This window comes from Chelonia mydas, chromosome 19, assembly GCF_015237465.2.
Source record: "Chelonia mydas isolate rCheMyd1 chromosome 19, rCheMyd1.pri.v2, whole genome shotgun sequence".
In the NCBI taxonomy this organism is placed as follows: domain Eukaryota; kingdom Metazoa; phylum Chordata; order Testudines; family Cheloniidae; genus Chelonia; species Chelonia mydas.
The window spans coordinates 8,075,702-8,101,564 of record NC_051259.2 but is presented as its reverse complement, the minus strand read 5'-3'; the positions used below and the strand labels follow the sequence as shown (position 1 = coordinate 8,101,564).

At 38.9% G+C, this 25,863-nt stretch overlaps 2 protein-coding genes and 1 long non-coding RNA gene across 7 annotated transcripts; 1 reads left to right on the top strand and 2 right to left on the bottom strand.

Moving 5' to 3' along the window:
• Positions 1-656: 656 nt before the first annotated feature.
• LOC114021329 lies at positions 657-4,868 on the bottom strand. Its single transcript, XR_003565934.3, has 3 exons — positions 4,561-4,868; positions 1,252-1,293; positions 657-825 (listed from the first exon to the last, which is right to left on the bottom strand). It is a non-coding gene; the product is annotated as an uncharacterized LOC114021329 (long non-coding RNA).
• Positions 4,055-14,837, top strand: SRSF10 (serine and arginine rich splicing factor 10). Of its 4 annotated transcripts, none has more exons than XM_037882048.2 (6): positions 4,055-4,250; positions 6,572-6,676; positions 8,389-8,492; positions 12,000-12,162; positions 12,467-12,517; positions 12,681-14,837. In XM_037882048.2, exons 1-6 carry the CDS (start codon positions 4,186-4,188, stop codon positions 12,976-12,978), a joined length of 786 nt encoding a protein of 261 aa, XP_037737976.1. In that variant the 5' UTR covers positions 4,055-4,185; the 3' UTR covers positions 12,979-14,837. The 4 variants fall into 4 exon arrangements, with proteins under 4 accessions (XP_037737976.1, XP_037737975.1, XP_027686006.2 ...); XM_037882047.2 differs by having other exon boundaries at positions 4,055-4,256; XM_027830205.3 differs by having other exon boundaries at positions 4,059-4,250; positions 12,464-12,517.
• PNRC2 (proline rich nuclear receptor coactivator 2) lies at positions 7,409-25,863 on the bottom strand. Of its 2 annotated transcripts, XR_006286625.1 has the most exons (4): positions 25,513-25,863; positions 23,615-23,820; positions 17,729-22,333; positions 7,409-8,555 (listed from the first exon to the last, which is right to left on the bottom strand). XR_006286625.1 is itself a non-coding variant. In XM_027830198.3 (3 exons), exon 3 carries the CDS (start codon positions 22,313-22,315, stop codon positions 21,890-21,892), a length of 426 nt encoding a protein of 141 aa, XP_027685999.1. In that variant the 5' UTR covers positions 22,316-22,333; positions 23,615-23,820; positions 25,513-25,713; the 3' UTR covers positions 19,611-21,889. The 2 variants fall into 2 exon arrangements, 1 of the variants encoding a protein (XP_027685999.1); XM_027830198.3 differs by lacking the exon at positions 7,409-8,555 and having other exon boundaries at positions 19,611-22,333; positions 25,513-25,713.

Here is a 25,863-nt window from a genome sequence, read left to right as displayed (position 1 = left end):
ATAATGTCCCTGCACTTATACCTCCTAACTGTCCCTCACTACAAAGTGCATTCCTCTTTTAACACATTATCCTCCATCCCACACAAAATCTGCGGTTATCCCACATTTGACATTGTCATTTAATTGTCCCATGGTCATGAGCTGTCATCCCATCAGATCTCTGGTTCAGAATCACTGAATCTGCTCCCTAGTATATTCCCTACTATGGCAGTCATGCCACTTATCAGGTCACCAGTTTTGTGGATTCTATTATATCTAGTGCCAGTTCTATTCTTCACCCACTGAAGTCAACGGGAGTTTTGTCAAGTGACTCAACTGGGAAAAGAATCTGACCTTCAACAAACATCACCACTTTGAAAGTGCCATAAGTTAAATCAGAAAAAAGCACTCTTATTCTGGGATAAGAGTGTCCACATGGGAAGTTTTGTCAGTATAGCTATGCTGGTAATTTCCCCTGAGTAGACAAGCCCTTACTCTCAGAGGCATGCTTGTTAAAGATCAAATTAAATTCCCAATTGAATCACTTGAAAAAACTCTCATTGACTTCAATGAGATAAGAATGTCCGCATGGGGAGTTTTACCAGCATAGCAATGCCAGTATACTTACACCTGCATAGGTATGCTGGTAATTTTCCCCATATATATAAGCCCTAAAACTTGAGTACAGTGGAAGTTGCACACATATACAAAATCCCACAGAGGCACAAAGAGATGTTGGCCAGAACAAACATGGGAAGAAAGTTCTTTTAATGTTTCGTGGTGCAAGAAACCATTCAATACAGCTTGGAAAGGTATGTTTGTAAGTTGCTTGGTAACTGTTGCTAGCTAGATAAGGAAACAATACAAAAAGAAATTAGTTGTCTAACGGTAAATTCCCAGGAAACCACAATGCTTCAACAATCAGGTGCTGCATCTGTAAATTGCATTGTACAAGAGATTTGACACGTTCAGGTTCTTTTCTGAACTAGTCTAACTAAAAATATATTCAATTTTGTAAAATAAAATTGTAATCACAGGTTTTAAAACTTGTAAAAATGTATGCTACATTGCTTTTTACATATTATGACATACACATGTATTTATTTAGATTTAATTTAAAGCAAGTGTCTAAAATGCTAAGCACTTATGTGTTTAAGGAAAACACGCACACATACAAAAAGTTACATTGGGTTAATGCCCACAAAAGAGCTCCCAACCCTCCACAAATAAAAGACTTCCCCATACAAACCCACTCAGACCCATTCAACTCACCAACTCAGTGAAAGTCTAGGAAAACAGTTCAGCGGCCATGCTCTGTAATGCAAAGGGAGATTGGGTTATAGAATGGTAGGATGTTCTGAAAACAGTACCTATCAATATACAAAATTAAAACTGTTTTTTAAAATATTTGTGTTTAAACCTCCATAACAAATTCTGAAAGCAAACACAGTGCAATGTCCAAATTATTTAAGCTTTAACATTGCCTACTACAGGGCTATTCATAGCAACATAGTCTCAGCACATTCCACTGCCATGTGAGAGATCTGAATTTGAATGTACGTCCTTTGTGCAGGTCCTTACTCCAACCTGTCAAGAACTGGGGGCCCTTGCTCTGATTTACAGTGGGAGGATGCTATCACATAGCAGAGGCAATTTTGGGAAAAACTGGGACCATCCCGCAAAAAGAGTTGGTAATATGACCTCTTGACAAAGGCAATCTGCAATGGGAAGAGCAATGGATTAACTGGGTGGAAATGTAGACTGGTTAATGACGCAGGTGATGATTCTATAGTTTAGGCCAAGGATCTTATGTTACTGGTTTGGGAAATAAGTCATTATTTACACATGGAAAAGTCTTGCAGTGAAAGAGGGATACATCCACCCTCTCCCAAAATCAAGTGAAACCATGTGCAGTACCCCTCAAGGGAATATTTATATAATTGCATCTTGTAATTCTGAACACTGCAGAATGGACATGGTCCATCTAGTTGAGAACCTTGTCTCTACCAGCTGCCAATACCAGAGGCTTCTGAACAAGATATGTAATTACTCCTGGCTACATGTATTTATTGCTATGCACCAAATTCTGCCATGAAGCGATTTCAGTGGTTCCACATGGGTTTCTGAGGGCAGAATTTAGCCTATCAATAGCTAGACACTTTGGTACTACACAGCTGCATTATGCTGTGCTCATATATGGTAAGCTTAATCCTCAACCATCTTTTCTGGCTTGCTATTACCAGTTTCATGTTCTTTTAAAGAAGCTTTTGTGCGTGCATAGAATTTTATTGAATATTTACTGCACATTGTACTCAGCTCAAATGCCCACTTCTAATAAGTATACTGCAGGACAGAGTGTTAGAAAGGGAAACACCTATTGTATAATTTACAAATTACTGTAGGTCGGGATCCTTATCTCTACTCCCAAAGAGCAAAGTACATCACGTAAGTCAAAGGCCATAGATTTTACTCAGTGTTAGTCAGACACAATAACCACCAAGGCACTTTTCTATTTGGAAGAATGCAAATACAAGGCCTCCTTTTCCAGTGATCTCACTTCTTCAACCTTGTTGAACCTGCAGTAATGACAAACCATTGTGGGCATGTGAGAGAGAACAACAGGATCTGAGTGGGAGCATGTGTCTGTAACTGCTACAGTTTTACTCATGTTCCACCATCTAAAATGACGCAACCGCAAAGTCTGTACGTTAAAAGGTCAAAGAAAGATAGGGTTGAATGCTGGCAGCATCTTGTTTCAGGCTTGTGGTGATGTCTCCATCTGTTCCTCAGATTTGTTATACATTACCACACCCAATGTGATCTGAACCTCAACAGGTTTCTTTAATGAGCACTTCATTAACTCAGCCACTACAGAGGTTGGTTTAATAGTTGGTGACCTCTCATTTATTTGTGTAAAGCACCATGCACAAGTAACACACCATGCACTGTACAAGTAATGATAGTGTTAATGGTATAATTACCCCATTTTACATATGGGTAAAACAAAGTACAGAAAGGTCAAGTGACTTACCCAAGGTCACCTAGTGAGTCAGTAGCAAAGGCAGGTATGGCACACAGGGGCCCTGACTCTCAGCCAATCGCTCATACAACAAGCCCATGCTCTTTCCCATAAAATAAGAAACATCATGACTTTGGTTAACAGCTATCCTCTCCTTGAGTCCTGAAATCACTTTTTGGTCCTGTGAAGCATCCTGACTGACGCTTCTATGTGTAACATCATGACCTTCCATTGCGATGCAGTAAGACATAACGGCACCAAAATGAAAGGTTTTGACAGCACCAGCTAAGAGGTTACATGTCAGCATTTTGGATGGTGCAGCATGTTGAGATTTGAATGCCATGCAGGCATCCAAGGTGGGCTAGCACTAGCATTCCAATGTCACCTTGTAAATTGCTGGTGTCATGGTAGAGAGACTTATCCTGCCACAGAGCATGGCATTTCAGGCTGTGTATACCTTGCTGGATGAGGATTGGGGTAGTAGGCACCGTTACCCTGCATCACTGCACCTACGTGTGTACCACTTTGCCCTTCATTTAGGGCAGAGCTGTCCTTGTCTATTGTCTGGCTAGACCGAGGGGTGTGGTGCTCTACAGTAATAGTGTGGGGTTGGGGGCTCTCTGCCCCTTACAGCAGCAGGCAGCGCCATGGGTTATGCTGCCCCTCAGGCGCCGGTTCCCCTTCCTCCATCTTCCCCATTCCTCGCCTGAGAAGGGAGAGTCAGGCGCGCGCTCAGCGCCTCAGCTCTGTTCCGGCGGGAAAGGGATCGGGCGGCGCGCACCCAGCCAACAGCACGCCACTGCCGCGCGAGACAGCAAGCGCGGGTTGAGCGGGCGGTACAGTGCAGCGCATGCGCTGAATAAGCGGCGGGCGGTACAGGTGCGGAAAAAACAGGCGGGAGGATCTCTGGAGCTGGCGGCGAAGCAAGGACAGAGGGGTTCGGCGCGTGCGCATCGCCACGAGAGGACTTGGCGCACGCGCAAAGCGAGGTGCGGCGGCAGTTTGGCGCCTGCTCTCTTTCTTCTACCTCCCCTCCTCCTTGTTCTGGCTGGGTTCTCGCCGGAAGCGCTCCGAAGTCTCGCGAGAGGCGGCGAGGCCGTTGATAGTGGTGGCGCTGTCTCTCCCCGGAGAGTCGCTTCGCTCCTCTTTTCTCCTCCGCGTCTGGGCCCTGCCTGGGAGCCACCGCCATGTCCCGCTACCTGCGCCCCCCCAACACCTCGCTGTTCGTGCGGAATGTGGCCGACGACACCAGGTGTGTGTAAGTGCGGGGGGGATCCAGGGAAGGGGGCTCGGGCAGGGGCGGGCGGGCGCATGGCGCGAGGGCTGCGCAGGCTTTGGCGGGCTCACTAGGCCGCGCAGGCAGCCACCATATGAGGGGGAGGGGGGGTTCCCTGAGGAAGGGGAAAGGAGCCCCAGGCCGTTTCCTTCTTCCCCATCCTTCTCATAACCTCCATTCCTCACACGCCTTCCGTTTTCTCCCTCCCGCCCCGGCTCTCAGCCGCTTGCCCCAGCGCGCTGAGTTCGGGAAACCGCGGGACAAAACCCGGGAGGGAGAAACTTACGGAAAGCAGGGTCGCCGTAGAGACCCCGCCGATTAACTGGCGCTTGCTCAGCGCGAGGCAAGGGTTGTGAGGGTAACCCGGGGGCCAGATTCTGTGCTCCAGGACATGTGTGCGCCATCACGTGTCGCTTCCCCACACCCGCTGGTTTCAAACACTGGCCCCTCGAGGGTAGAGTCTAGAGCCTCAGGAGAAACAGCGATTGCCGGGAGCTGGAAAAGCGCCAGAGGCTCTTAGTGCGCCGAGGCTGCGCGACCCCCACACCCGTGCGTAGTGTTGGTCCCTGTTGGGACAGGCTGTTACTGCACCAGTTCTTCTGTAGGGTGTTGAATGGCGGGTTTTCCGTAATTAGCGAGAAATAAATAAGGGGAGGAGTTGTCTAAAGTTACATTTCGCGTATCAGAGGGGTAGCCGTGTTAAACAACGAGGAGTCCGGTGGCACCTTAAAGGTTCTTGTTGTTGTTCTTACATTTCACGGTTGTCTAAAGTAAAAGTATCCACGTTCCCGATACATAAGACTGCTGAACCTTCTATTTCATCAAGAAACGGAAGTGTTAAGGAATTGTATAACATATTTTTCTGTTTTGTACTCTGGGTATTTTAGCAAACTGCTCATTCTATCACATTTCCCTTATACCTTTTTAATATCTTCTGACACTTATAAACGTTGTAGTTTTTATTTATAAAGTTAGTGTTTTTGAGTTTGGTAGTTTATATAAAGTACATTTATAAATTAAAGGTCAGAGATTTCTCTATAAATCCTATTTAAGTCAGTAAGACTGTTGCTTTTGTGGCATGCAGGATTAAGGTCTAAGGTTATAGTGTTTACCTTGCTATCAGGAAAATAATCTACCCTAAAGGAGTCATGCAATAAATAACATTGAAGTAGAAATGATGGGATGAAGTAGGAGTTGCATTTTTTTCCGTATGGTACTGATAGTTCTGAATTGGAAATAGGTTATGTGTTGAGAGCTTTTTTTGTGTGATCACCTGCCTTTCCTCTGTGATTATACTTGTGATTAGTTTTAGAGGGAAATGTATTTAATGACCACAACAGTTGAGGAAGAAAACTATTACATACAACTTATGAAAAGAATGGGGAACCTATTTGGTCCCTTTCTATAACTTGCTGTGAAAACTCTGCCCTTTGTACAGATACCATGATGTGGAGATTTCCTATTGAATCTTTGTTTATCTCCTGTGTTCTTATAACTGGTGTGTGTCATGCATTCTTCCACAGGCTGTGAGGAAGAGTGAGGAAATAGTGGTAAATTTTCATCATTGACTTTCCCAGCCAGGGCCATTTTATGCATCTAAAATAACATACAGTGAAATCTGTATGAGAGAGTTGATGATGTTGGAGGGGAAGAGGGGATGATTCCAAACAGTGACAGACCTATTGAACAGAATTATACTCTTTTGTTAGATCACCTCCATGAAGCAATTAACTCTTAGTGGCTTGAATGGCTGTTTTAGACTAGTGTTGTTTGATGTGTCTGAAAAATTCAGCGTGTTAGGTAGTGACTTATTTTTGTGGATCTTTCTTGAATTTCCAAATGTTGTAACTTGCTGTTTTCATGGTGCAAAAACATGGAATTAGAAGTCTTACAAAAAAATTTAAGAAAAAGCTTCTCTGAGATCTGCTGTTTCCCATCCACCTTCAGTAATTCAGTACTGTTTACTAAATATACATTACATGTATTTTTCTCCATTTACACTTGCCCAATATTGAATTACACTGAGTTTTCAGATTCTAAGATGCTAGCATAAAATTTTAATTATTCCAAGATTTTAAACACCTTGGGAGCTTTAGCACCCACAGTTGATTTAGGTTTTTAATTTATTCTGATTAATTTTATCATAAAGACTAATTACTCAGATTTTTTTTTTGTACTTTATCATCTAGTTAGTTCTAAAAGCAAGCTTTGGCCATATTTGATTCAAAATTTTTTCAATAGTTTCTTTAAATGTAAAAAGTGAAAGAATATATAAAAATGTATTTATGGTATTTCAGGTCTGAAGACTTGCGTCGTGAGTTTGGTCGTTATGGGCCTATAGTTGATGTGTACGTTCCACTTGATTTCTACACTCGTCGTCCAAGAGGATTTGCTTATGTTCAATATCCTTTCTTCAGATGGCTGATTAGTGAGGGGTGTTGAAGTTTGAAATTCAAGTTTGTGTAAGAGGTAACAAATCTAAATGAAAAAGCAGTTTACTTTTGTGTTGTATCTAATAAATGTCTTATTGTGGCGTATTCCATTTTTTTTCAAAGATTAACTCCTCACAAATTGCTCTTTACCTTTTTTGCAAAACTTTAAACCAAATCCAGTAAGATAAGAGCTATTTTGTTGCATATCTGTCACTTAAATTGATACTATATGATTTAAATGACAATTATCACTGACTCGGAAGTGTCTACCACATTTTTAATATAACTGATACTGAAAGTTAATTTGTTCTTGTGCTTAGCAAATTGTGGCTGGTATTCATTGTTAATTTAAAAACATGGAAATTGGAATCACTTGATCAAAAGCAGTTTGTATAAAAATGAGGTAAACTTCTTTCTTTAATATTGTCCCCTAATTTACTGTCCTCTGTTGTTGCCTCAGAGAATGTAAAGCTGTACAGTAATGGCGACCCCAAAGAGAAAGCATGAAAGAACCTTTAGAGTAGAGTTCAACAATTAAGGCAAGTAGACAAGCCAAAGACCTCTTAAGGATCAGGCTTGAAGAGAAGGGAGAGTTTGGGAAAAGAAAAAGTAAAGAAAAGCTGGAAGAAGGACAAGCCATAATGGGAGACAAAGCTTCGCTTTATCTACAAAAGGGGGAAAAGGTTGTTTTTCAAAGTAAAAGATAAAGCCATCTGTCATTTTTGACCAAGCATCTCATGACAAGTCCTTCTGACAAGCACTTAAAGAGTTAAAGGTCAAGATGAAGTTGAATGGTGGCCAAGATTAAAGGAGTCATACCTGATGTATCCTACAGAATAACCGTTTTTTTTCTGTTTCTCGTGTAAGTGGTAACTTGATAAATTATTCTGGTTTAGTCTGTTGACAGAACCTATAATATTCACTTGTGGGTGGTATTGAAATTGTAACTGTCTTGAATGAAATGCATTCATTCTTGGTTTATTTATCAAGATAAGTATACCTATATGGTAACCAGGAGATGATGGACGAAGTTGGTATGCAGACCAATACAGATGATTTAGTCTTTCAGGTCAGCTAGACAGAGGAATATGAGTGAATTACAGTGAACAGTCTTATGGATTAAAGATATTGATCATCTAATCCATAGCTTAATGTTTCAGTATATGCTTTATTTTTTAATAGAATACAGTGGTCTATATATTTGAGTAACAATTGCTGAAAGTCAGAATCAGTTTTAAAGGAGTAGGTGAAAAAGGGAATAAGTTTCATGAATACAGTCATGTAATGAATGCAGAATTTTCACTTTTTACTAATGTTGCTTAAGCATTTTAAGAGTTAGCATCCCCCCCTCTTTTTTGGGGGGCGGGAGGGTAAGGCAAACCTAGAGAATCAGATCACTAATAACTAAACTTCTTTAACTACTTTTGATACATCAGTGTATATATAGGAGAAAAGAAGGCTAAGGAGTTACATGGTGATTGTTCACTAAAGGATAAATACTCTTGGTTGTACCTATATCAAAAGATTTGTATAGTATTCTCTCTCCAAAAATTCTCCTACAACCTTACAGTTAATGGGAGACCGTTTTTAGTGTGCCCTATAGTGAGATTAAAAATCCAGGAAAAACTGTTAATTTGAAGTTGTTAACTACTCAAATTCCCAAGTACCTTAACGCTTAGCACATTTGAAGATGTCCGTGATGCTGAAGATGCCCTCCATAATTTGGATCGGAAGTGGATTTGTGGCCGTCAGATAGAAATCCAGTTTGCGCAGGGTGATCGGAAAAGTAAGTGCCTTTGGGCGTAGTATCAGAATGTAGTTTTATCCTTAATGTTAGGAGAGTTCAGTCCTGGGAAGATAGTACACAACCATTATTTCAACATTAATCAAAAATTATTTTTCATACTTCATAATAAATGCAATTTGATTCTTTTTCTTTAGGGCTCTTTTCTAGATACATAAAGTCTCTTGATAACCCCTGCACTCACATAATATACTTTAAGTTATTTACCACAAGGTGACTATTAGAATTGGTCAAAAAATTTTAGTTGGAACAGATTTTCATCACAAAATACGGTTTCACTGCAATCAGAATTGTTTGCAGGAACATGTCAATTTCAACATTTTTCAACTTATACACTTTTAATATAAATTATAGGGCTGTCAGGTGATTTAAAAAAAACTAATCGCGCTGTTAATAGAATACCATTTATTAAATATTTATTTAAAGTTCTCTACATTTTCAAATATATTGATTTCAATTACAAAACAGAATACAAAGTATATACTGCTCACTTTATATTTTTTATTACAAATATTTGCACTGTAAAAAACAAAAGAAATAGTATTTTTCAGTTCACCTAATACAAGTACTATAGTGCAATCTCTTTATCATGAAAGTTGAATTTAACAAATGTAGAATTATGTGCAGAAAATAAGTGCATTCAAAAATAAAATTTAAAACTTTAGCGCCTACAGGTCCACTCACTCCTACTCCAGCCAATTGCTCAGACAAACAAATTTGATTACAATTAGCAGGAGATAATGCTGCTCGCTTCTTGTTTGCAATGTCACCAGAAAGTGAGACAGGCATTCACATGGCATTGTTGTGGCTGGCATCGCAAGGTATTTCTGTGCCAGATGCGCTAAAGATTCATATGTCCCTTCATGCTTCAACCACCATTCCAGAGGACACGCATCCATACTGGTGACAGGTTCTGCTCAATAACAATCCAAAGCAGAGTGGATCAATGTATGTTCGTTTTCATCATCTCAGTCAGATGCCACCAGCAGCAAGTTGATTTTCTTTTTTGGCAGTTCGGGTTCTGTAGTTTCCACATCTCAGTGTTGCTCTTTTATGTCTTCCGAAAGCATTCTCCGCACCTCGTCCCGCTTGGATTTTGGATGGCACTTCAGATTCTTAAACCTTGGGTCAAGTGCTGTAGCTATTTTTAGAAATCTCACATTGGTACCTTCTTTGCGTTTTGTCAAATCTGGTGTGAAAGTGTTCTTAAAACGAACGTGTACTGGGTCATCTGAGACTGCTATAACATGAAATATATGTCAGAATGCGGGTAAAACAGAACAGGAGACATACAATTCTCCCCCAAGGAGTTCAGTCAAATGTAATTAACACATTGTTTTTTTAACAAGCATCATCCGCATGGAAGCATGTCCTCTGGAATGGTGGCCAAAGTATGAAGGGGCATACGAATGTTTAGCATATCTGGCACGTAAATACATTGCAGTGCCAGCTACAAAAGTGACATGCGAAAGCCTGTTCTAACTTTCAGGTGACATTGTAAATAAGAAGCAGGCAGCAGTATCTCCCATAAATGTAAACAAACTTGTTTGTCTTAGCGATTGGCTGAACAAGAAGTAGGACTGAGCAGACTTGTAGGCTCTAAAGTTTTAAGTTGTTTTATTTTTTAGTGCAGTTACGTAACAAAAAATCTACATTTGTAAGTTACACTTTCATGATAAAGAGATTGCACGACAGTACTTATATGAGGTGAATTGAAAAATACAATTTCTTTTATCATTTTTACAGTGCAAATATTTGTAATCAAAAATATAAAATAAAGTGAGCACTGTACACTTCGTGTTGTAATAGAAATCAGTAATTTGAAAATGTAGAAAAGCATCCAAAATACTGTATTTAACACACACCAGTTGGTATTCTATTGTTAGTGCAATTAATCATGATTGATTTTTTTTGTTAATCGTGTGAGTTAACTGCGATTAATCGACAGCCCTAATAAATTATATAATTTACTTTGTTTTGACAAATGAAAATAAATGGTTTGATGGTTCTGAATACAAAATGATACTCTGATTATATAAACTATTTCACATTTAGTATGGCATATGGTATAAGAAATCTTGGGTGTTTATCATATAACTGAAAGTAAGTAGTCTTATTCTAGTTTTGTAACTCTAAAACAGAACTAATATGGTTGTAATGAGTATTATACTTCAGAAAATGGCTGATTTTAAGTCTGCATTACAAGAAACTTGTAACATGTTAGTATTCTAAAACATGTATATGCAACTTCAGACAAATGAGACTAATGCGTTGGCCCAAGGATCTTGTAGTACAAACTATCGGAGAAACAATATACCTGTTATGTTCTCCCACAAAAAATTACATGCAACCCTTGAAGTCTGTGCAGATTGTGTGCATGCAAGGACAAAATTCAATCCTGTGTGTATGTATGTTTGGTTTTGGGAGGGGGAGGTGAGGGTGGCTAGAACATTGCCTTAAATTTCTTTCGGAAAATGAGTTAATCCTTTACCATGCATTTGATAACTACTAGTGCACACATCACAAGTGTGTGATCCCAGACACTGGCTTCATTGGAACATGGAAAATGATTAAAATATACATTGAAGCATAGCATAGCAGTGTGAGGTTAATATACCCATTTGCTTCAGATTTGGATGAGGGGTGCATTTAATTAAAGGGGAAAATACAATGTAGTAGTAGTAGTAGTAATGTGCTACTATATCTAATCCAAATACAAAAGGACCAAGCCTATTGCCTGCCAATTTTGGTTGCAGGGTCATAATCGATGTATACTTCACTCTTGTTTACCTTGTGTATAATCAGTTTCACCACTTTCCCTATATAGATTCTGGTTTTTGTTTCCAAAAGGGAGAATATTGTTTTAAAAAAAAAAAAAAAAGTAAGACTGCAAAAATCAGCAGACTGTGGGGCGGGTGTAATACCTGAAACTTTTTGCTGATTTCTTTAAAAATTGACTAGATTTCTCATTGACTGTCCTCTTAACTGAATTCAGAAATGTCAAGACATAATAGGGCCATGAAGCTGGACTAACAGGCCAACTGAAGATTCTAAGATTTTCTCCAGTGGGGTAGAACCAGCATAGCCAGCTTTTTGCTACCAGTTGGTATATATGGGGCAGGGGTATGACTGAAGCACTGCTACACCCAGGCAATATTCTGTTACCCAAATCATCATTCACAGCTGGCAACTGGCCACAACTTACAGCAGCCCCAAGGCTGCTCTAAACAGCAGTAAGGGGGCATAAAGATGGTGTGCAACCACTTTTACATCCCTCGTGTGTCCATTCCGGTCTTCATGAAGAGTGCATTGGCTTGACTCAGGAATTGAACCCAGTTAAATTGATTTTGAAAACATGGGTGCTACCACTAATGCATAATTGAAATTCAAAGGAAGGGGCAGGGAGAACTGATCTGGAAATTAGAAAGTTATATTTGATTTTTTTTTTTTTTTTAACAAAAAAGTTAAATTATTGCTATCTTTCTGCAGCTCCAAATCAAATGAAAGCCAAGGAAGGGAGAAACGTGTACAGTTCTTCTCGCTATGATGACTACGACAGATATAGGCGATCTAGAAGCCGGAGTTATGAAAGGAGGAGGTCTAGAAGTCGTTCTTTTGATTACAACTATAGAAGATCTTATAGTCCTAGAAAGTAAGTGTAGTGTTTGGCTTCAACTACACAGCAGTCAGTTGGAGAAGAAAAATCACACTGACTATTTAGTTGTTAACATTTTGAATACTTTTTTTGTATGCTCACTTTGTAATCACATGCGTGGGAGTTACTGTATTTTGCATGCTTCATCAAAAGAGAAATATTGAATGAAATACAATTCTGTGCTTCATATTAAAGAATTAAAAGCAAATGCACATCTCAAAAAAACTAAACTTATTAATCATCTATATAAATACAAAGGTATTTGTCACCGTTTACTTTTTCTGATGTACCTTTTTAGCAGTAGACCTACTGGAAGACCTCGGCGTAGCAGGAGCCGTTCGGACAATGATAGGTAAAAAAAAAAAAATTTTACACCATTTAAATTCAAAACTAGATTACTATAATCCTTAACTTTAGATTAAAAATTTACTCCTGCAAAAATGGTTAAAAAAATGTACTAGATGTCTAAGAATAGCATTTTTATATTCAAATCTCTCTCCCCTTTATTCTGATAGGTTCAAACACCGCAATCGATCTTTTTCAAGATCTAAGTCCAATTCAAGATCACGATCCAAGTCACAGCCCAAGAAAGAAATGAAGGCTAAATCACGTTCTAGGTCTGCATCTCACACCAAATCTAGAGGCACCTCTAAAACAGATACTAAAACACAGTATAAGTCCAGCTCAAGATATGAAAAGGAACCGAGAAAAAAAGAACCAGCTAGATCCAAATCTCAGTCAAGATCACACTCTAGATCTAGGTCAAAATCCAGATCAAGGTCATGGACTAGTCCCAAGTCCAGTGGCCACTAACAGTGTAACCATCTTGTTTTTAGGCATGAATCATTCATTTACACACAGTTCAGTTTTCTTAAATTATCAGGAATATGATGTTGCAACAGTGCTAAAAAGAACTTCTTTTTGTCAGTTTTCCCTGTAGCAGGCAATGGTTATAATTAAAATAACAGTGTTGAGAAGCCACTAAGAGAGTCCACTTCGTGAAATGTCATGGGCAGCTATTGATTTGATTGTGGTGTCTATGTATATTTTTGTAAAGATTTGCATTTTTTGATGCTTAAAATATTGGTGATAACTTGATTGACCATAATTCGCAACATTGTCCTATTGCAAATTTCACACCCACAGAGAAATTGGTGTGGAGCAGTTAAACTAGCAGTTTAACTTGTTCTTCAATATTAAAAGTTTGCAGTATGAATGGAAAACTGGGCAGCTGTAGTGCAACGCTGTCTGCTGTGAAATAGACTGGCAACGTTACGTTTCCATTGTTTAAAGGGAGGAAATCTATATTTTTCATGCCCACCTACAGCAAGTAGACATGTGGTGTTGAAGTTTCTTGTTATCCCACCATCTGGAGAGATGGTACTAACATTGCATATAGTATACGGGGAGAGTCACAGTCTTGAGGATTCATGGGAGATCACGGAGTGTCATGATTGTTGTCAGGAGAGGGCTTCATTGTTTTTACCCGTCTGCTAATATTAGATGTTTAATAAAAACATATACATTTGAAAATATTAAGGTCACATTTAAGCAAATGACAGAGCAGCTACAATATTAGGTTAACGTGTACATTTTATTCAGTTTTTGTATCTATTCTAAATTTTAGTGAGCAATTAATCATAAATTGCTTAGTTTCCCGCTGTTAGATGCAAGTAGATTGTTTCAAGTTGTGTGTGTACAGTATATAAGAACTAAACTTTTATGCCAATTACTCTTGTGGTTAGTTGGTGCATTCATAGATATCAAACTCTAGCCATCTCTCTATTTGTGAATAACTAAAGGATTGCTTTTACACTTCAAAATTTATCTAGTCAAGCAAGCCTAAATTACGTCCCTTCCTACCCAGACTGGATAGTGCTTTGGTTACAAGGTTTCATTTTAAATTACTTAAGAACAAATCTTTCAAGTTGGGTGTGAATTAGAGCTGCATCTCTAGCTATTTTGTTTATCACAAATACAGTATCTTGAGTAAATTGATGTGAAAAATAGTACAATACCAGTATGTAATCTCACAAGTATTTCTCTGGAAGGCAAGATGTTTTGTTAAGAAAATGGCTTCTGGCTTTGAATTTAAATAATAATAAAAAAAGCCAGTGTCAAACACCTTATGTTCCTTGCTGTCTATATAGTAGTCTATGAAGATGTTGGTGAAAAATTCTTTTTAGAGAATTACTTTTAGGTTTTGGTTTTAGCAATTTCAGCAGGGCCTTTGAGGAAACAGACGGCTTTTTAAATTCTGGCTGTTGAATGTGCTTAAGGGGTTGATTCTAGAACCTTTGTATACTTGATAGTATTTCTAACTTTTTTTCTTTACTCTTTGCAGTTAATGTTCATGTTCTGCTATGCAATCATTTATATGCACGTTCCTTTAATTTTGTAGACTTTCCTGGACGTATAGTTTAAAAACAGCAGTCTATTTAAAGCTAGCAGTAGCGTGCAGCTCTAGCAGAGGAAAGTTGTGGGATTAAACTTTGTATTTTCTTTCATATAGGGGCTTCTAAAAAGGTATTTTTATATGTTCTTTTTAACAAATATTGTGTACTACCTTTAAAACATCAATGTTTTGATCAAAATAACTAAAGACCCAGCTTATTTTCTGCTTGCTGTAAATTTAGCAAACATGCTACAATAAAAAAAAAAAATGAAGGAAATACTGATCCACTGGAGTTATTGTAGCTTTAGAATTTGATTCTAGAGCAGCATTAGGAACAAGGCTGTGCATCTTCTGTGAAGTAAAATACCTCTTTAAGGTTTAGTGGTAAAGTAGAACAGGAGTCCATTTATTTTGTCTGTCTAGATACAACTGTATTTTTCTTTTTTGTTTAAAGAGGGCTAATGGGTGAAATAAGAAGAATGTTAAGTATACCTTTGGCCTAATAATGCAAAATAGATTTATCCTAACTTTCAGGATTGCTCGGCAAATATACAGATTTCCCCATTTATCATATCTGAGATAATTCAGTAGACAAATCATGAGTTGTTAAACAGCATTTAAAGATGCATAAGGGAACAACATTTCTAAGTAACAGCTAGCAGTTACTTACACTTACCATGTCTTGCACTGTACCAAAAGCATTTATCTGGTAGATTACATAGAATTCTAACAATAAAAATTATTTTTTATCTTTTCTTTTCATCAACCTCTCAAAGCCTAAGATGGCTTTTGGCAATAGTGGAGCATGCATAACTTGTGAAAAAAGGGAAAATAATGTCCTGATAAAATTTACTTTGGACTCCCAATCTTGGAAAACATTTTAAGTGTAGAGGCTTAAAGGAATTTTAAGCATGTAGATAAGATTGGGGCCTGTAGTTACAATGAATTGTTTTCAGATATTAACAGCAAAAGAGAAATTGACTATTTGGAAAATGTTACAGTGCTAAAAACAAAAACTATGATTCAGAGGTTATAGTGCAGTTTGTATTTGGAGTTTGATAGATTTTTTTTATAAAACAGAGTCCTTTATTTTGAAAGCCAGCTCAATTGAAGTCAAGTGTAGCATGACTTTAACTTGACTTGTGCATATGAGCAAGCCAGACAAGCTGAGCACAAACACACAACGTTGCAAGAGTGAAGATGGTACCCTGGTTTTTGCTCCAATTGGGAAAAAATGTTGAAAAGGCTGTTCTGTGGGGTCTTTCAGCCAGGAAGGGATTACCAGGACATGGCCAAGGAGACAAGGAATATTTGTGTATTTGTGCCAGTCAGCCCCTGCAGACACCATCATCCTTCCCCAATGCACAAACATTATTCCTGCTTTAGAGCAAATAAGCCCCTCTTGTGCAAGCTTTCTGCAGGCTTAGCTGCAGGAATGTGTGCATCTGAAAAACAATATGTATATACATCTTTGGAGCGGTGAGAAGAGTGGGAGTTATGCTTTTCTGTGGTAAACTAGAATTTGCATCTAATGCAGATTCTGTAGAAGTGAAATAGTGTTTAAAAAAAAAAGTGGGGGAGCTGCAATCCATAACAATTGCAGCAGAAACAGACAGTTCTACTGGAACTTCTATTCTATGTGACTAGGATTAAATCCAACAGTCCATGCACCCAACTGTTAATTTTAATGAAAATCTTCAAACACAATGGATAAAGTACTGTATCTGGATGTTCAGATACAGGTGTCTCTGAAACAGCATAGATGTTTCTCTGTTATGTGCCTTTTTAAATGCTTACACATCTATGTACATTATGAAAGCTTATTTAGAGTCTGAAAGTTTTACATGTCTTGACATTTCTGCTCTTCAAAGAGCCTCTTAAAATGTTTAAAATGAACTTTGTATTGCTATAGCTTGAAACATGTTAGAGGACAGTTGGATGTTATAACTAGGATTGCAATGTATTACAGAACTGTTATGTGGGGTTTTTTGGTCAGGAACACTGCACAAAATATTTAAAAGTATGAAGGAATATAAAATTAACATTTAGGAATATAATAGTCCATTAATATTCTAACAAGATAAATGCAAAAAATGTAGCAGTGCTGCTTAAAAATCTTCTAGACAGCTGCTATCAGATTTGCCTGAAGACATTATCATTTGAAAATGTGTGTATGGTGAGGGAAGACTGTACCCTGTTGTGTGTTTGGGGAAAAGGTGTTTTATTTGTACACCTCACTGTCCTGCCTTAAATTTTCTATGTTCCATCTTTTCAAATATCTCTGTGAATTAGGAATAAAATGTATAGGATTTTGGCTATATCCTGAAAGCACCTTCTGACTTAAAATGAACACAGCTGTAGTTTGTTCCACATCAGTCACATAGTGGTTGTCCCACCTTGAAATACCTGTGAACAGACTTTCCTTAGGCCGAACTGTTTGTGGAACCAAAGTGTACTCATAAATAGCAGACCCACTGGGAAGTTAATGCATAGAAGAAACTTTATTTTGAAGTTGCAGCTGTGAACAAGAGTTGATCAGTGTTTTGTCAAATTTCCTTTTGTGTCCTCTACTTGGAATATAGGTTTTTATTTCATTGTTCACATTTGGAAAAAAGTATTGGCTTTCTACTCCTCAGATCGTATGCAGCTTTCATTTGGCTTTTTCTGTTCTGCACAAGTTGATGTGAAAAATGGCATGTTTTCCTTGTTTTACAGTTAATCTGTAGTCTTAACATCTCAGTCAGTCTAGCTGGCATTGAAACTTGTAGTTGACAAACTGAAAGCTGCATCCAGGCATAATAATTTGAGTAGCAGCTGTAGCGTCAAATGCATACAATTTTTTTTTTAATTTCAACCAGGAATAGAAATCTTTCTTTCAAATGTCCACTTACTGAGAAGCTGATGGCACTAAGTCACTATCAAATAACGCTAGCACTTATTTCAAATAAATAGCTAGAGATAAGCTATGAGTTTTAATCTGAGCAGAATTGGCTGTTTTCATGGCATTTTTCAAATAAAATTTCAAATTAAAGATTAAGGTTTGAAGTGTGCAAATTAATACTGTAATCTTCACACTAAATTAAATTTCAGAAGTGAAATTTGCTCTCGTTCTGCTATTTGTAAACTGCTTGAGCTGTTTGAAATATATGAAGAAGAAACACTACTCACTGAAAAGTTGTTTTCTGTTGTAACTTTCAGGCTGTCCTGGTTTGTAGTCTGTTGTATAGGGGGTATTTTTCTCTCCCATTTTCAACTATTCATTTCATATAAATCTGTAAATACTTGAGTTTAGTAAATCAGATCCCTACCTGTTCTTGGTAGGCAGCTGATACTTAAAATTGTGAGAATCTTACATTCAAGCAATTTTATATGGGCCCTTGTTACAGTAGTATTTGAACACCTTGCAACCACCATGTGAGGTAGGTATTATCCACATTTTACAGATGAGGAATCAAGTCACCAGACACCAAATGAATTTCAATAGCAGTTGGGGGAGCCTAGAAAGATTATTTAACTGAAGTGCAAGTTAAAAGTAGGGGAAATTGGAAGGTGAAGCTGAGAATGTAAACTATATGTCCCCTGTGCTGTTTACCATTAATCTGTTTGAAAAAATTGTGTACTACGCTACAGAAGAGCAGAATGTTTAAATCCACTGCTGTTGGAATGTCTTGAGAAGCACTGTTCTGTAGTAGCCAGGATCCCATCATGGTAGTTGCTATATGAACACAGAACCATCTCTTCTGGGGGGAAAAGCTTTGATTTTTCTAATTCCAGTTACTCACTTTGAACCAATATTGAGTTTAAATCTGGATTTTTATAATTGTTCATTACACCTACTGGATTTAACTGCAGCAGAGCATTGAAAATGTATGGATTGTGTCTATCTTTTAAAAAAAAAAAAAAAAAAAATTCTGCTCATTTTATGACATGACTATCATGCTAAGTTCTCAGGCTTCAATGGTGAAGGGAAGGAGGATTGAATCTCTTGCAAAGAGTTTTCCTTTCAGGCATTGGCGTTAAATGGGTATGAAGACTTTTTAAACCTATCCCAACCAAGTATAGCTTGGGTTTTGGTTTGAAGCCAGACCCACTAGGGAAGACCTGACACTTGTGTAAAATGTTTCAGCCAGCAAAGAAGTGCATGCTTTCTCCATTAGAAAAACTAGTCAACTTTGGAAACATACACAGTAAAAATAAGGAACAAGTAACTTGTCTTATGGTTTCTGACCTTCATACTAATGAGTCTCAAGCAGTTAGAAATTAGCACATGGTTTCATTGGTGTAAAATAACTCAGGGTTGTTACTTTCAAATACTGATCCCTCTCACAGAAAGAGTGCTCATGGGTAATATAGGAGAGATCTGTATAGAACAGTTTTTTTTTTTTTAAGGGAAATATTCATCCATTTTTTCTGAAACCTTGTCCTAGGGCTTCAATTACCACTTCTATACCACTAATTTCTAAGTCTACCTAGCTCTACAGTTGTCATTTTATTTATATTCTAATAGTACCCAGTAATGGATCAGGACCTTAATGTGCTAGGTACTGTACAAACAACCCTGCCCAAAAGAGCTTACAGTCCAAATACAAGACAAGATACAACTTCTGGTCACAGACAAGAGTATGAGGAAACCAACATCTCTTTAGGTGCTGTCTTTACTCCTGAATGTTTTCTTCTGCCTCTTTCAATTTACATTTCCACTATCATTTGTATCTCCCAGGCATAAAATGTAATGTGTGTCTCCCTCCTACCCCCCCCCCCCCCCCCCCCCCCCGTTCAGCCATGCATTAAAAATCTCCTGTCACCATCTGCACAAAAATCTTTTACTACCCAGTCAGCTCCTGCTGAGTGCTCATGTTCAAAATACTGCTAAAGTCTCCCCTCTTTCAGTCTCTCTCACCTCAGAATCAAGCATTTTCAGAATACATTACAAAATCACCTCTTTCCTGGTCTTAATTAGAATCTATGCTGACATTCAATCTCAGTGTAAAATGTAAGGCTGTAGCAAGAAATGATTCATTTTATACAATTTTTAACAAAAACAGACATGTTTAAGGGGAGAAAAGGTTAGGTAGTTTATTTGTTTTGGTTTTTTTTTTTTAATTTCCAATTGATACATGTACAAGCAGTACTTCATAAACACTTTAAATTTCAAATATAACACAATTACACTTTGGGTACAATGGATGACATTTGGTGAGAGTTTGGGAGACAGGAATGTAATAATTTTAGAAAACTGCCAATCTGTTCATCTTATTTGGAGAGAACATGTGTAAACATAGATAGCTGCCAGCACATTTTGAATGTATAAACAGAACTATATGCACAGAAGTGTATCTTGAGCACTTAAAGAACCACTTTTGTTTTAGCAAACTACTTTTTGTAATCATTACCCTATTTACTCATTCTTCATTATTGCTGATTACTGTGTTTAAACAACTGTCTTCATATTCTTTCAGCATGTCACAAATCAGTTTCTTGCTTCCACAGTGGAAGCATCTGTGCTTTTGTAAACAGTGGATTATGGCATCGCTGAATAAAATCAAGCATTGGGTATCATATTACAAACAGCTTTTACTAAACACTAATATGCTGGCAACCAGCATACTGGGAATAAAGTCCAGAAGGAAGACTTAATAGGGTTTTATATATTTTTAAATAGAACAGCACTTCAGTGGTTCTTTAAGGGGAGGGACATTAAATACAGTATTGAGACATCTAAATTCCACATAATAAAAGCCAGATGTGGATGGCTCAATCTTCATTACAGTATCAATGGAGTTACTGTGCTCTCAAATACAAAAATGCTGGATAAAACCAGCTAGAATACTTTTTTAAATTGTAGGCAGGGCTCTAGCTCTTAGGTATTTATATAAACATTTCTACTGAGAGACTTTTACATTAATAGATTTTTAGAACCTTTTTAGCGTACTATAATAGTTCATCCCAACTAAAGTCACTTTTATACATTCAAAATAGATGTACCTTATACAGATTGGTGTAGCTTTTTTTTTTTAGGTTTTTTGTTTTATTAAAAATTCTAAAAGCCTCATTTGCACTGAATTTACTTAAAAAAACCAGCTTACAACAAAATCAAACAACGTGAACATTCACTGGTACTTAAGTGCAAGGGCATAGCCACGTGTGCTTTTACAGTTTCTTTAAACAAAATATTTTTTTAAATCAGGCCATGTACTCAGCATGGTCATCTTACATTCAGCAGTTTTGTACTAAAAATACTTTTTCTGCAGGAAAGCCCAGCATAAATTTACATATGCTACAAAGTTTTACATTTATTTACATGGCTCTTTTCCCAACCTATTTAAACGTTTCATACTTCCCACAAGCAACACCAGTTTAAACAAATTCACATTACAGGGTATCCAATTTAAGATTAGCTCAAACAATTCTATCATTTCAGCTTTTTCAAAGATATAAAACGGATACAAAAATGCATTTTAAAAACTGCTCAGTGCAATCCCAATAAAGGAAAGGTTTTAGAAGTTTTTTGGCAGTCACCTGGCAGTGCAAAATGCTTGTTAGTTGGCACATTTCAGATTGTGCAGGTTCAAAATAAAAATGCATTTCTAGATTTTTGAAATGAACACGGTGACAGGCAATTTTAACATCAAATTATTTTTTGCATCCTTACAAAACAATCTCTGGGGAGTAAATTTCCTAAGATCATCTAAATTTTAGACACAGGTTTGTCTGCCCTGTCAATCACTGATTCACGAACTCCAAATAAAGGTTCACTAATATAATTCAAAAAACATCTATCTCCTAGTGGCTAGATGTAGATTTGTTTTGCAAAAAAATGATCTCTTAATTCGCTTTCAACAGGTTTCACACAATTAACTGATCTGAAACAAGTATGAAAGATACTAGTTTAAGGTTTGAGTAGTTTTGTAAACTGCTTACTTTTTCCAATCAAAGCTGCATTACATAATGTAAAAGTTGGTTTTCTGCCATAGCTTTCATTTCCAGTGAAAAACTCAGCATATTTTAAGTGGTCACAGTTCAAATTCTGAGAACAATACAATATATTAGCATTACTGACCACCAAACTTTGTTTAGATTGCATACTGATATTGCAAGTACATAGTTTGTCACAGTATATGCACACAGCACACAAAACCCTGAATGAGATGAAGAGTTAAGTTGGACATCTTCAAGAGAGGTCCCCACATCATGTGACTCAATTTTTGTATGCAGCTAACAAATCTGATTCCATAAAAAATTGTGCATTTTGGAACTATGAATTTAACTAACATTCTCAAATTTGAAACCCTGTAAAAATTTTAACTTTTCAATTTTTAAAGTTACATCTCAAGCCTGGACTTTAAGTAAGGTTTTAAGTTGAAAGGTCATTATTTCTTTATCAGAAGGATTAAAGGAAACAGGTACCCAGTGGCTTGGTGGCTTAGGAAGAACACTTGGTGAAGGTGGCTCACTAAATTTTGCTCCAGCATAGTTCTGATTGGTTTGAGATGTGAAAAGTGAGTTGGGACTTAATAAAGTAGGACTCCAATTCTGATTATTTGGGAAGTGCACAGTGTTCTTGCCCCCATTTTGCATGGCCTGCCATGCAATAGATGATGAGCTACATCCATGTCCTCTTTCTTTCTTCATATAAGTCATCTTCATTTGAGAATTCTGATCTTTGCTCTTTTGCCTGTTATTAAATTGTTTATTCTTCTTGGTAATATTTCTAGACTGGGGAACTGGAATGCTGAACCTTTCTCCACCACCCATCTTCAACTTAAATGTCACCTGTATGAAAGGGAGGAACAACAGTCAGTGGGAGCTCTGAATGAGAAAACCAAAGTTAGAAAGTTTCTCAAGTTCTAAAGAAAAGAACTGAAGTCAAACTATACTCCCACTAGATTAATTAAAGGCAACTGTATACTGATAGCATGAGACTTAAGGTAGAACACATGATACCATTTTGTAATTCTCTGATTGGACAGACCTTAATTAAAAGTGTAGCGAGAGGGATCTTTAAATACCTAGCCAATTTGTAAATGTTAAAATTGGTCCGGTCCAGTCAGTCCACAGTTAAAGTTCTCCTAGCTTCTTCATTTATGCTAAACTCTCATATAGCGGTCATGAGCTAACACATTCTGACATCAGTGGCTAGATAGGAGATGGCATTCCAACCTGGCCTCAGTAATACACGCCTCAACTCCCTCCTGACTGAACTCTAGCAATGCAATCTACCTCGGCATGAAACAGTAGGCCCTCAGGACTCTCCAAATAGTATGAAGTGCAGAAGTTCCATCCCAGCAATACAGGTTACCAGAAGCACATCAAACCTGTCCTCCACTTTTTACACAGGCTCCCCTAGAATACTTTATCAAATTCAAAATATTAATCCTACTCTGAAAGGCACTTAATGATACCTATATCACCCAAAGCTCAGCAGTTGACAACTGATTACTACACAAGGTGTGTGTAGGAGTAGCTTTCTTGGTCCAGTTCAAGAGTGAAGTGCCAACTGCTGCAGAATCTAAGAACCATCACATCCCTCCTGTCCTAAGTGCAAATACACTTCTTTCAACCCTGCCTTCACCAATAGAAACATAGAATCATAGAATATCAGGGTTGGAAGGGACCTCAGGAGGTCATCTAGTCCAACCCCCTGCTCAAAGCAGGACCAATCCCCAATATTTGCCCCAGATCCCTAAATGGCCCCCTCAAGGATTGAACTCAGAACCCTGGGTTTAGCAGGCCAATGCTCAAACCACTGAGCTATTCCTCCCTCCATGTACTTTCTTAAAATAAAAACATGCAGCCTTCTCCCTGGAGAGAAAGGAAAAAGAAAAGAACCACACTTTTGGTGGCAGATTACTGGAACCCACTCAGATACCATGGTGATGGGCATGGCATAAGAACCTGTAGAGAATAAGTATACTATCTGGAATCTAAAATCCAATTTCAGACCACTGCTTTCTATAGCACTTGCAGCTAAGCTTGGTGCCAAATGACTATCTCCCCCATTTCTTCTTCCCCACCCACCACCACATCTTCCACAGTCATTATTATCCCCTTTACCTTTCAGTCTTCTTTTCAGACTCTGCAGCCTCCACCTCCCGTTCCCTTTCCTGCTGCCAAGCCCAAAAGAGTAGGTGCTGTCTTCTGTTGGACCCCTTCCTTTGGCTCGGAATGGAAGTTTTCATGGGCTGATCTGCTGTGTTCAGCCAGGAAGCCGAGCCCAACATCGGATTCTCGGCACACAGGCTCCAGAGGAGAAGTCTAAGCTATGAAGACAAAAAGCAAAACATTTAAACTCAGGTAAGGGGAAAACAGGTGCTAGCCAAAAGACAATTTGGGATTGAATCTAACTACCATTTACAGGTTTCAGAGTAGCAGCCGTGTCAGTCTGTATCCGCAAAAAGAAAAGGAGGACTTGTGGCACCTTAGAGACTAACAAATTTATTTGAGCATAAGCTTGTAGCTCACTTCATCGAATGCATTTGCAGCAACTTCTAAAAAAGGAAGGGGTTGGAAAGAATTCACACAAGGGACAAGTACAAATAATTTGTCCATCTTGAATCTGAAAAATGTGGGGATGATATTGATTTCACACAAATGTTTTCTATAAGGCTGAATTATTTTATACTTTATTTGTATACTACGAAGAGCATACTAGCCATGTTACAGAGATGAAAATTTGCTACATTACTAATACTTCACTCTTATTTTTGCCTATAGCTTTGTAAAGCATGAAAAGGCAAGCAGGACTTGACTCTTTATTTAAAGAGTCAAATATAACGGGAGGATGCTGATTTGGCATGGAGTCCCATAACGCCTCCCTATGGGTACTCCCGTTTAAGTCAACAGAACTGCTCACAAAAGCAGACAGGCATCACAGGACAGTGTTTACAGATTCCAGCCCTAACTGCCTGAACATTTTCCATTTAAAACATTTACAGTTAAACCTTCAAGACACTTCCCCTTTTGGTACCGCTCACACAGTCGGATTACTACGCTCTCCAGCTGATGCTTTCCATTTAACAGGAACAGGATACAGCCCCAGTTTCTAGGCAATGTACTGAATAGCCATAAGAAAAAGGAGGATTCTCTGTGTTTTGAATCTGATTACCCTGTAAGGCATTTACCATCCTGATTTTTTTCAGAGGTGATTCTTTTACTTTTTCTTCAATTAAAATTCTTCTTTTAAGAACCTGATTGCTTTTTCCTTCTTCTTAAGATCCAAGGGTTTGGGTCTGTGTTCACCTATGCAAATTGGTGAGGATTTTTATCAAGCCTTCCCCAGGAAAGGGGGTGTAGGGCTTGGAGGAATATTGGGTGGAAAGACGTTTCCAAGCACGCTCTTCCCCTGTTATATTTGTTAGATGCTGGGTGGTGGCAGCAATAAAGTCCAGGGACAAAAGGTAAAATAGTTTGTACCCTGGGGAAGTTTTAACCTAAGCTGGTAAAAATAAGCTTAGGGAGTTTTTCATGCAGGCCCCCTCAACTGTACCCGAGAGTTCAGAGTGGGGATTCACTCATTCTCCCCCCATGATAGCAAATCAATACGAGGGTCGGTTCATTAGCTCACCCAATTGCTTCTGGTGAAACTTCCCCGCCCCGCCCCCACTATCCCACGCCCTCCCCCAAAGCCCTGCAATGAACCAGCCACCCGCTCCTCCGACCTTTATTTTGTTGTGACCACAGAACGGCTCGCGGCTATTCATAAAGGAGCGGCGGCTCGGGGGCTTACACATGCGCACCAGAGTCCTCCCCCCAGGGCAGGGGCTTGGTACCCCCGGGTTACCTTTCCCCAACCCCCTTGGCATCTTCCTTTCCTCGGCCACAAGATTCCCCCCCAAACTCTGCCTGATCCTCCGATCGCCCCCGCCCCCTCAATCCGCCAAACCGTCTCCCCAACAACCGGGCAGCCCAGTGACAACAACATGGCGGCGGCTGCGCTCGGCTCATCCACTTACCGACTTCTGTCGGTCTCACTCGCTCCCACACACCCAGCCTCCGGGAACCAGATCCCCCGCTGCCCCCCGCCGCCTCTCCGCCGGCAACGCCACACTCCGAGCCCCTCAAAGCGCAGCCCGGGCCTCGGCTCCGCCGCTGCTGCGCTCGCTGCCTTCGCCACCCACACAAAATGGCGGCCGCCTTCCTGCGCTGGATACCCCCCAGCCACCACCCGCCCCCTCTCCCGGCTTTGACCAATGGGAGCGCGATGTAGCCCCGTCCCGGCCAATAGGAGCAGGAGCAGCCAGTTGCTGAGGGGGAAAGGAGGCAGGGTGGGGAGGTTAGAGCTGCTGTTGCTGTAGGTTTGAATC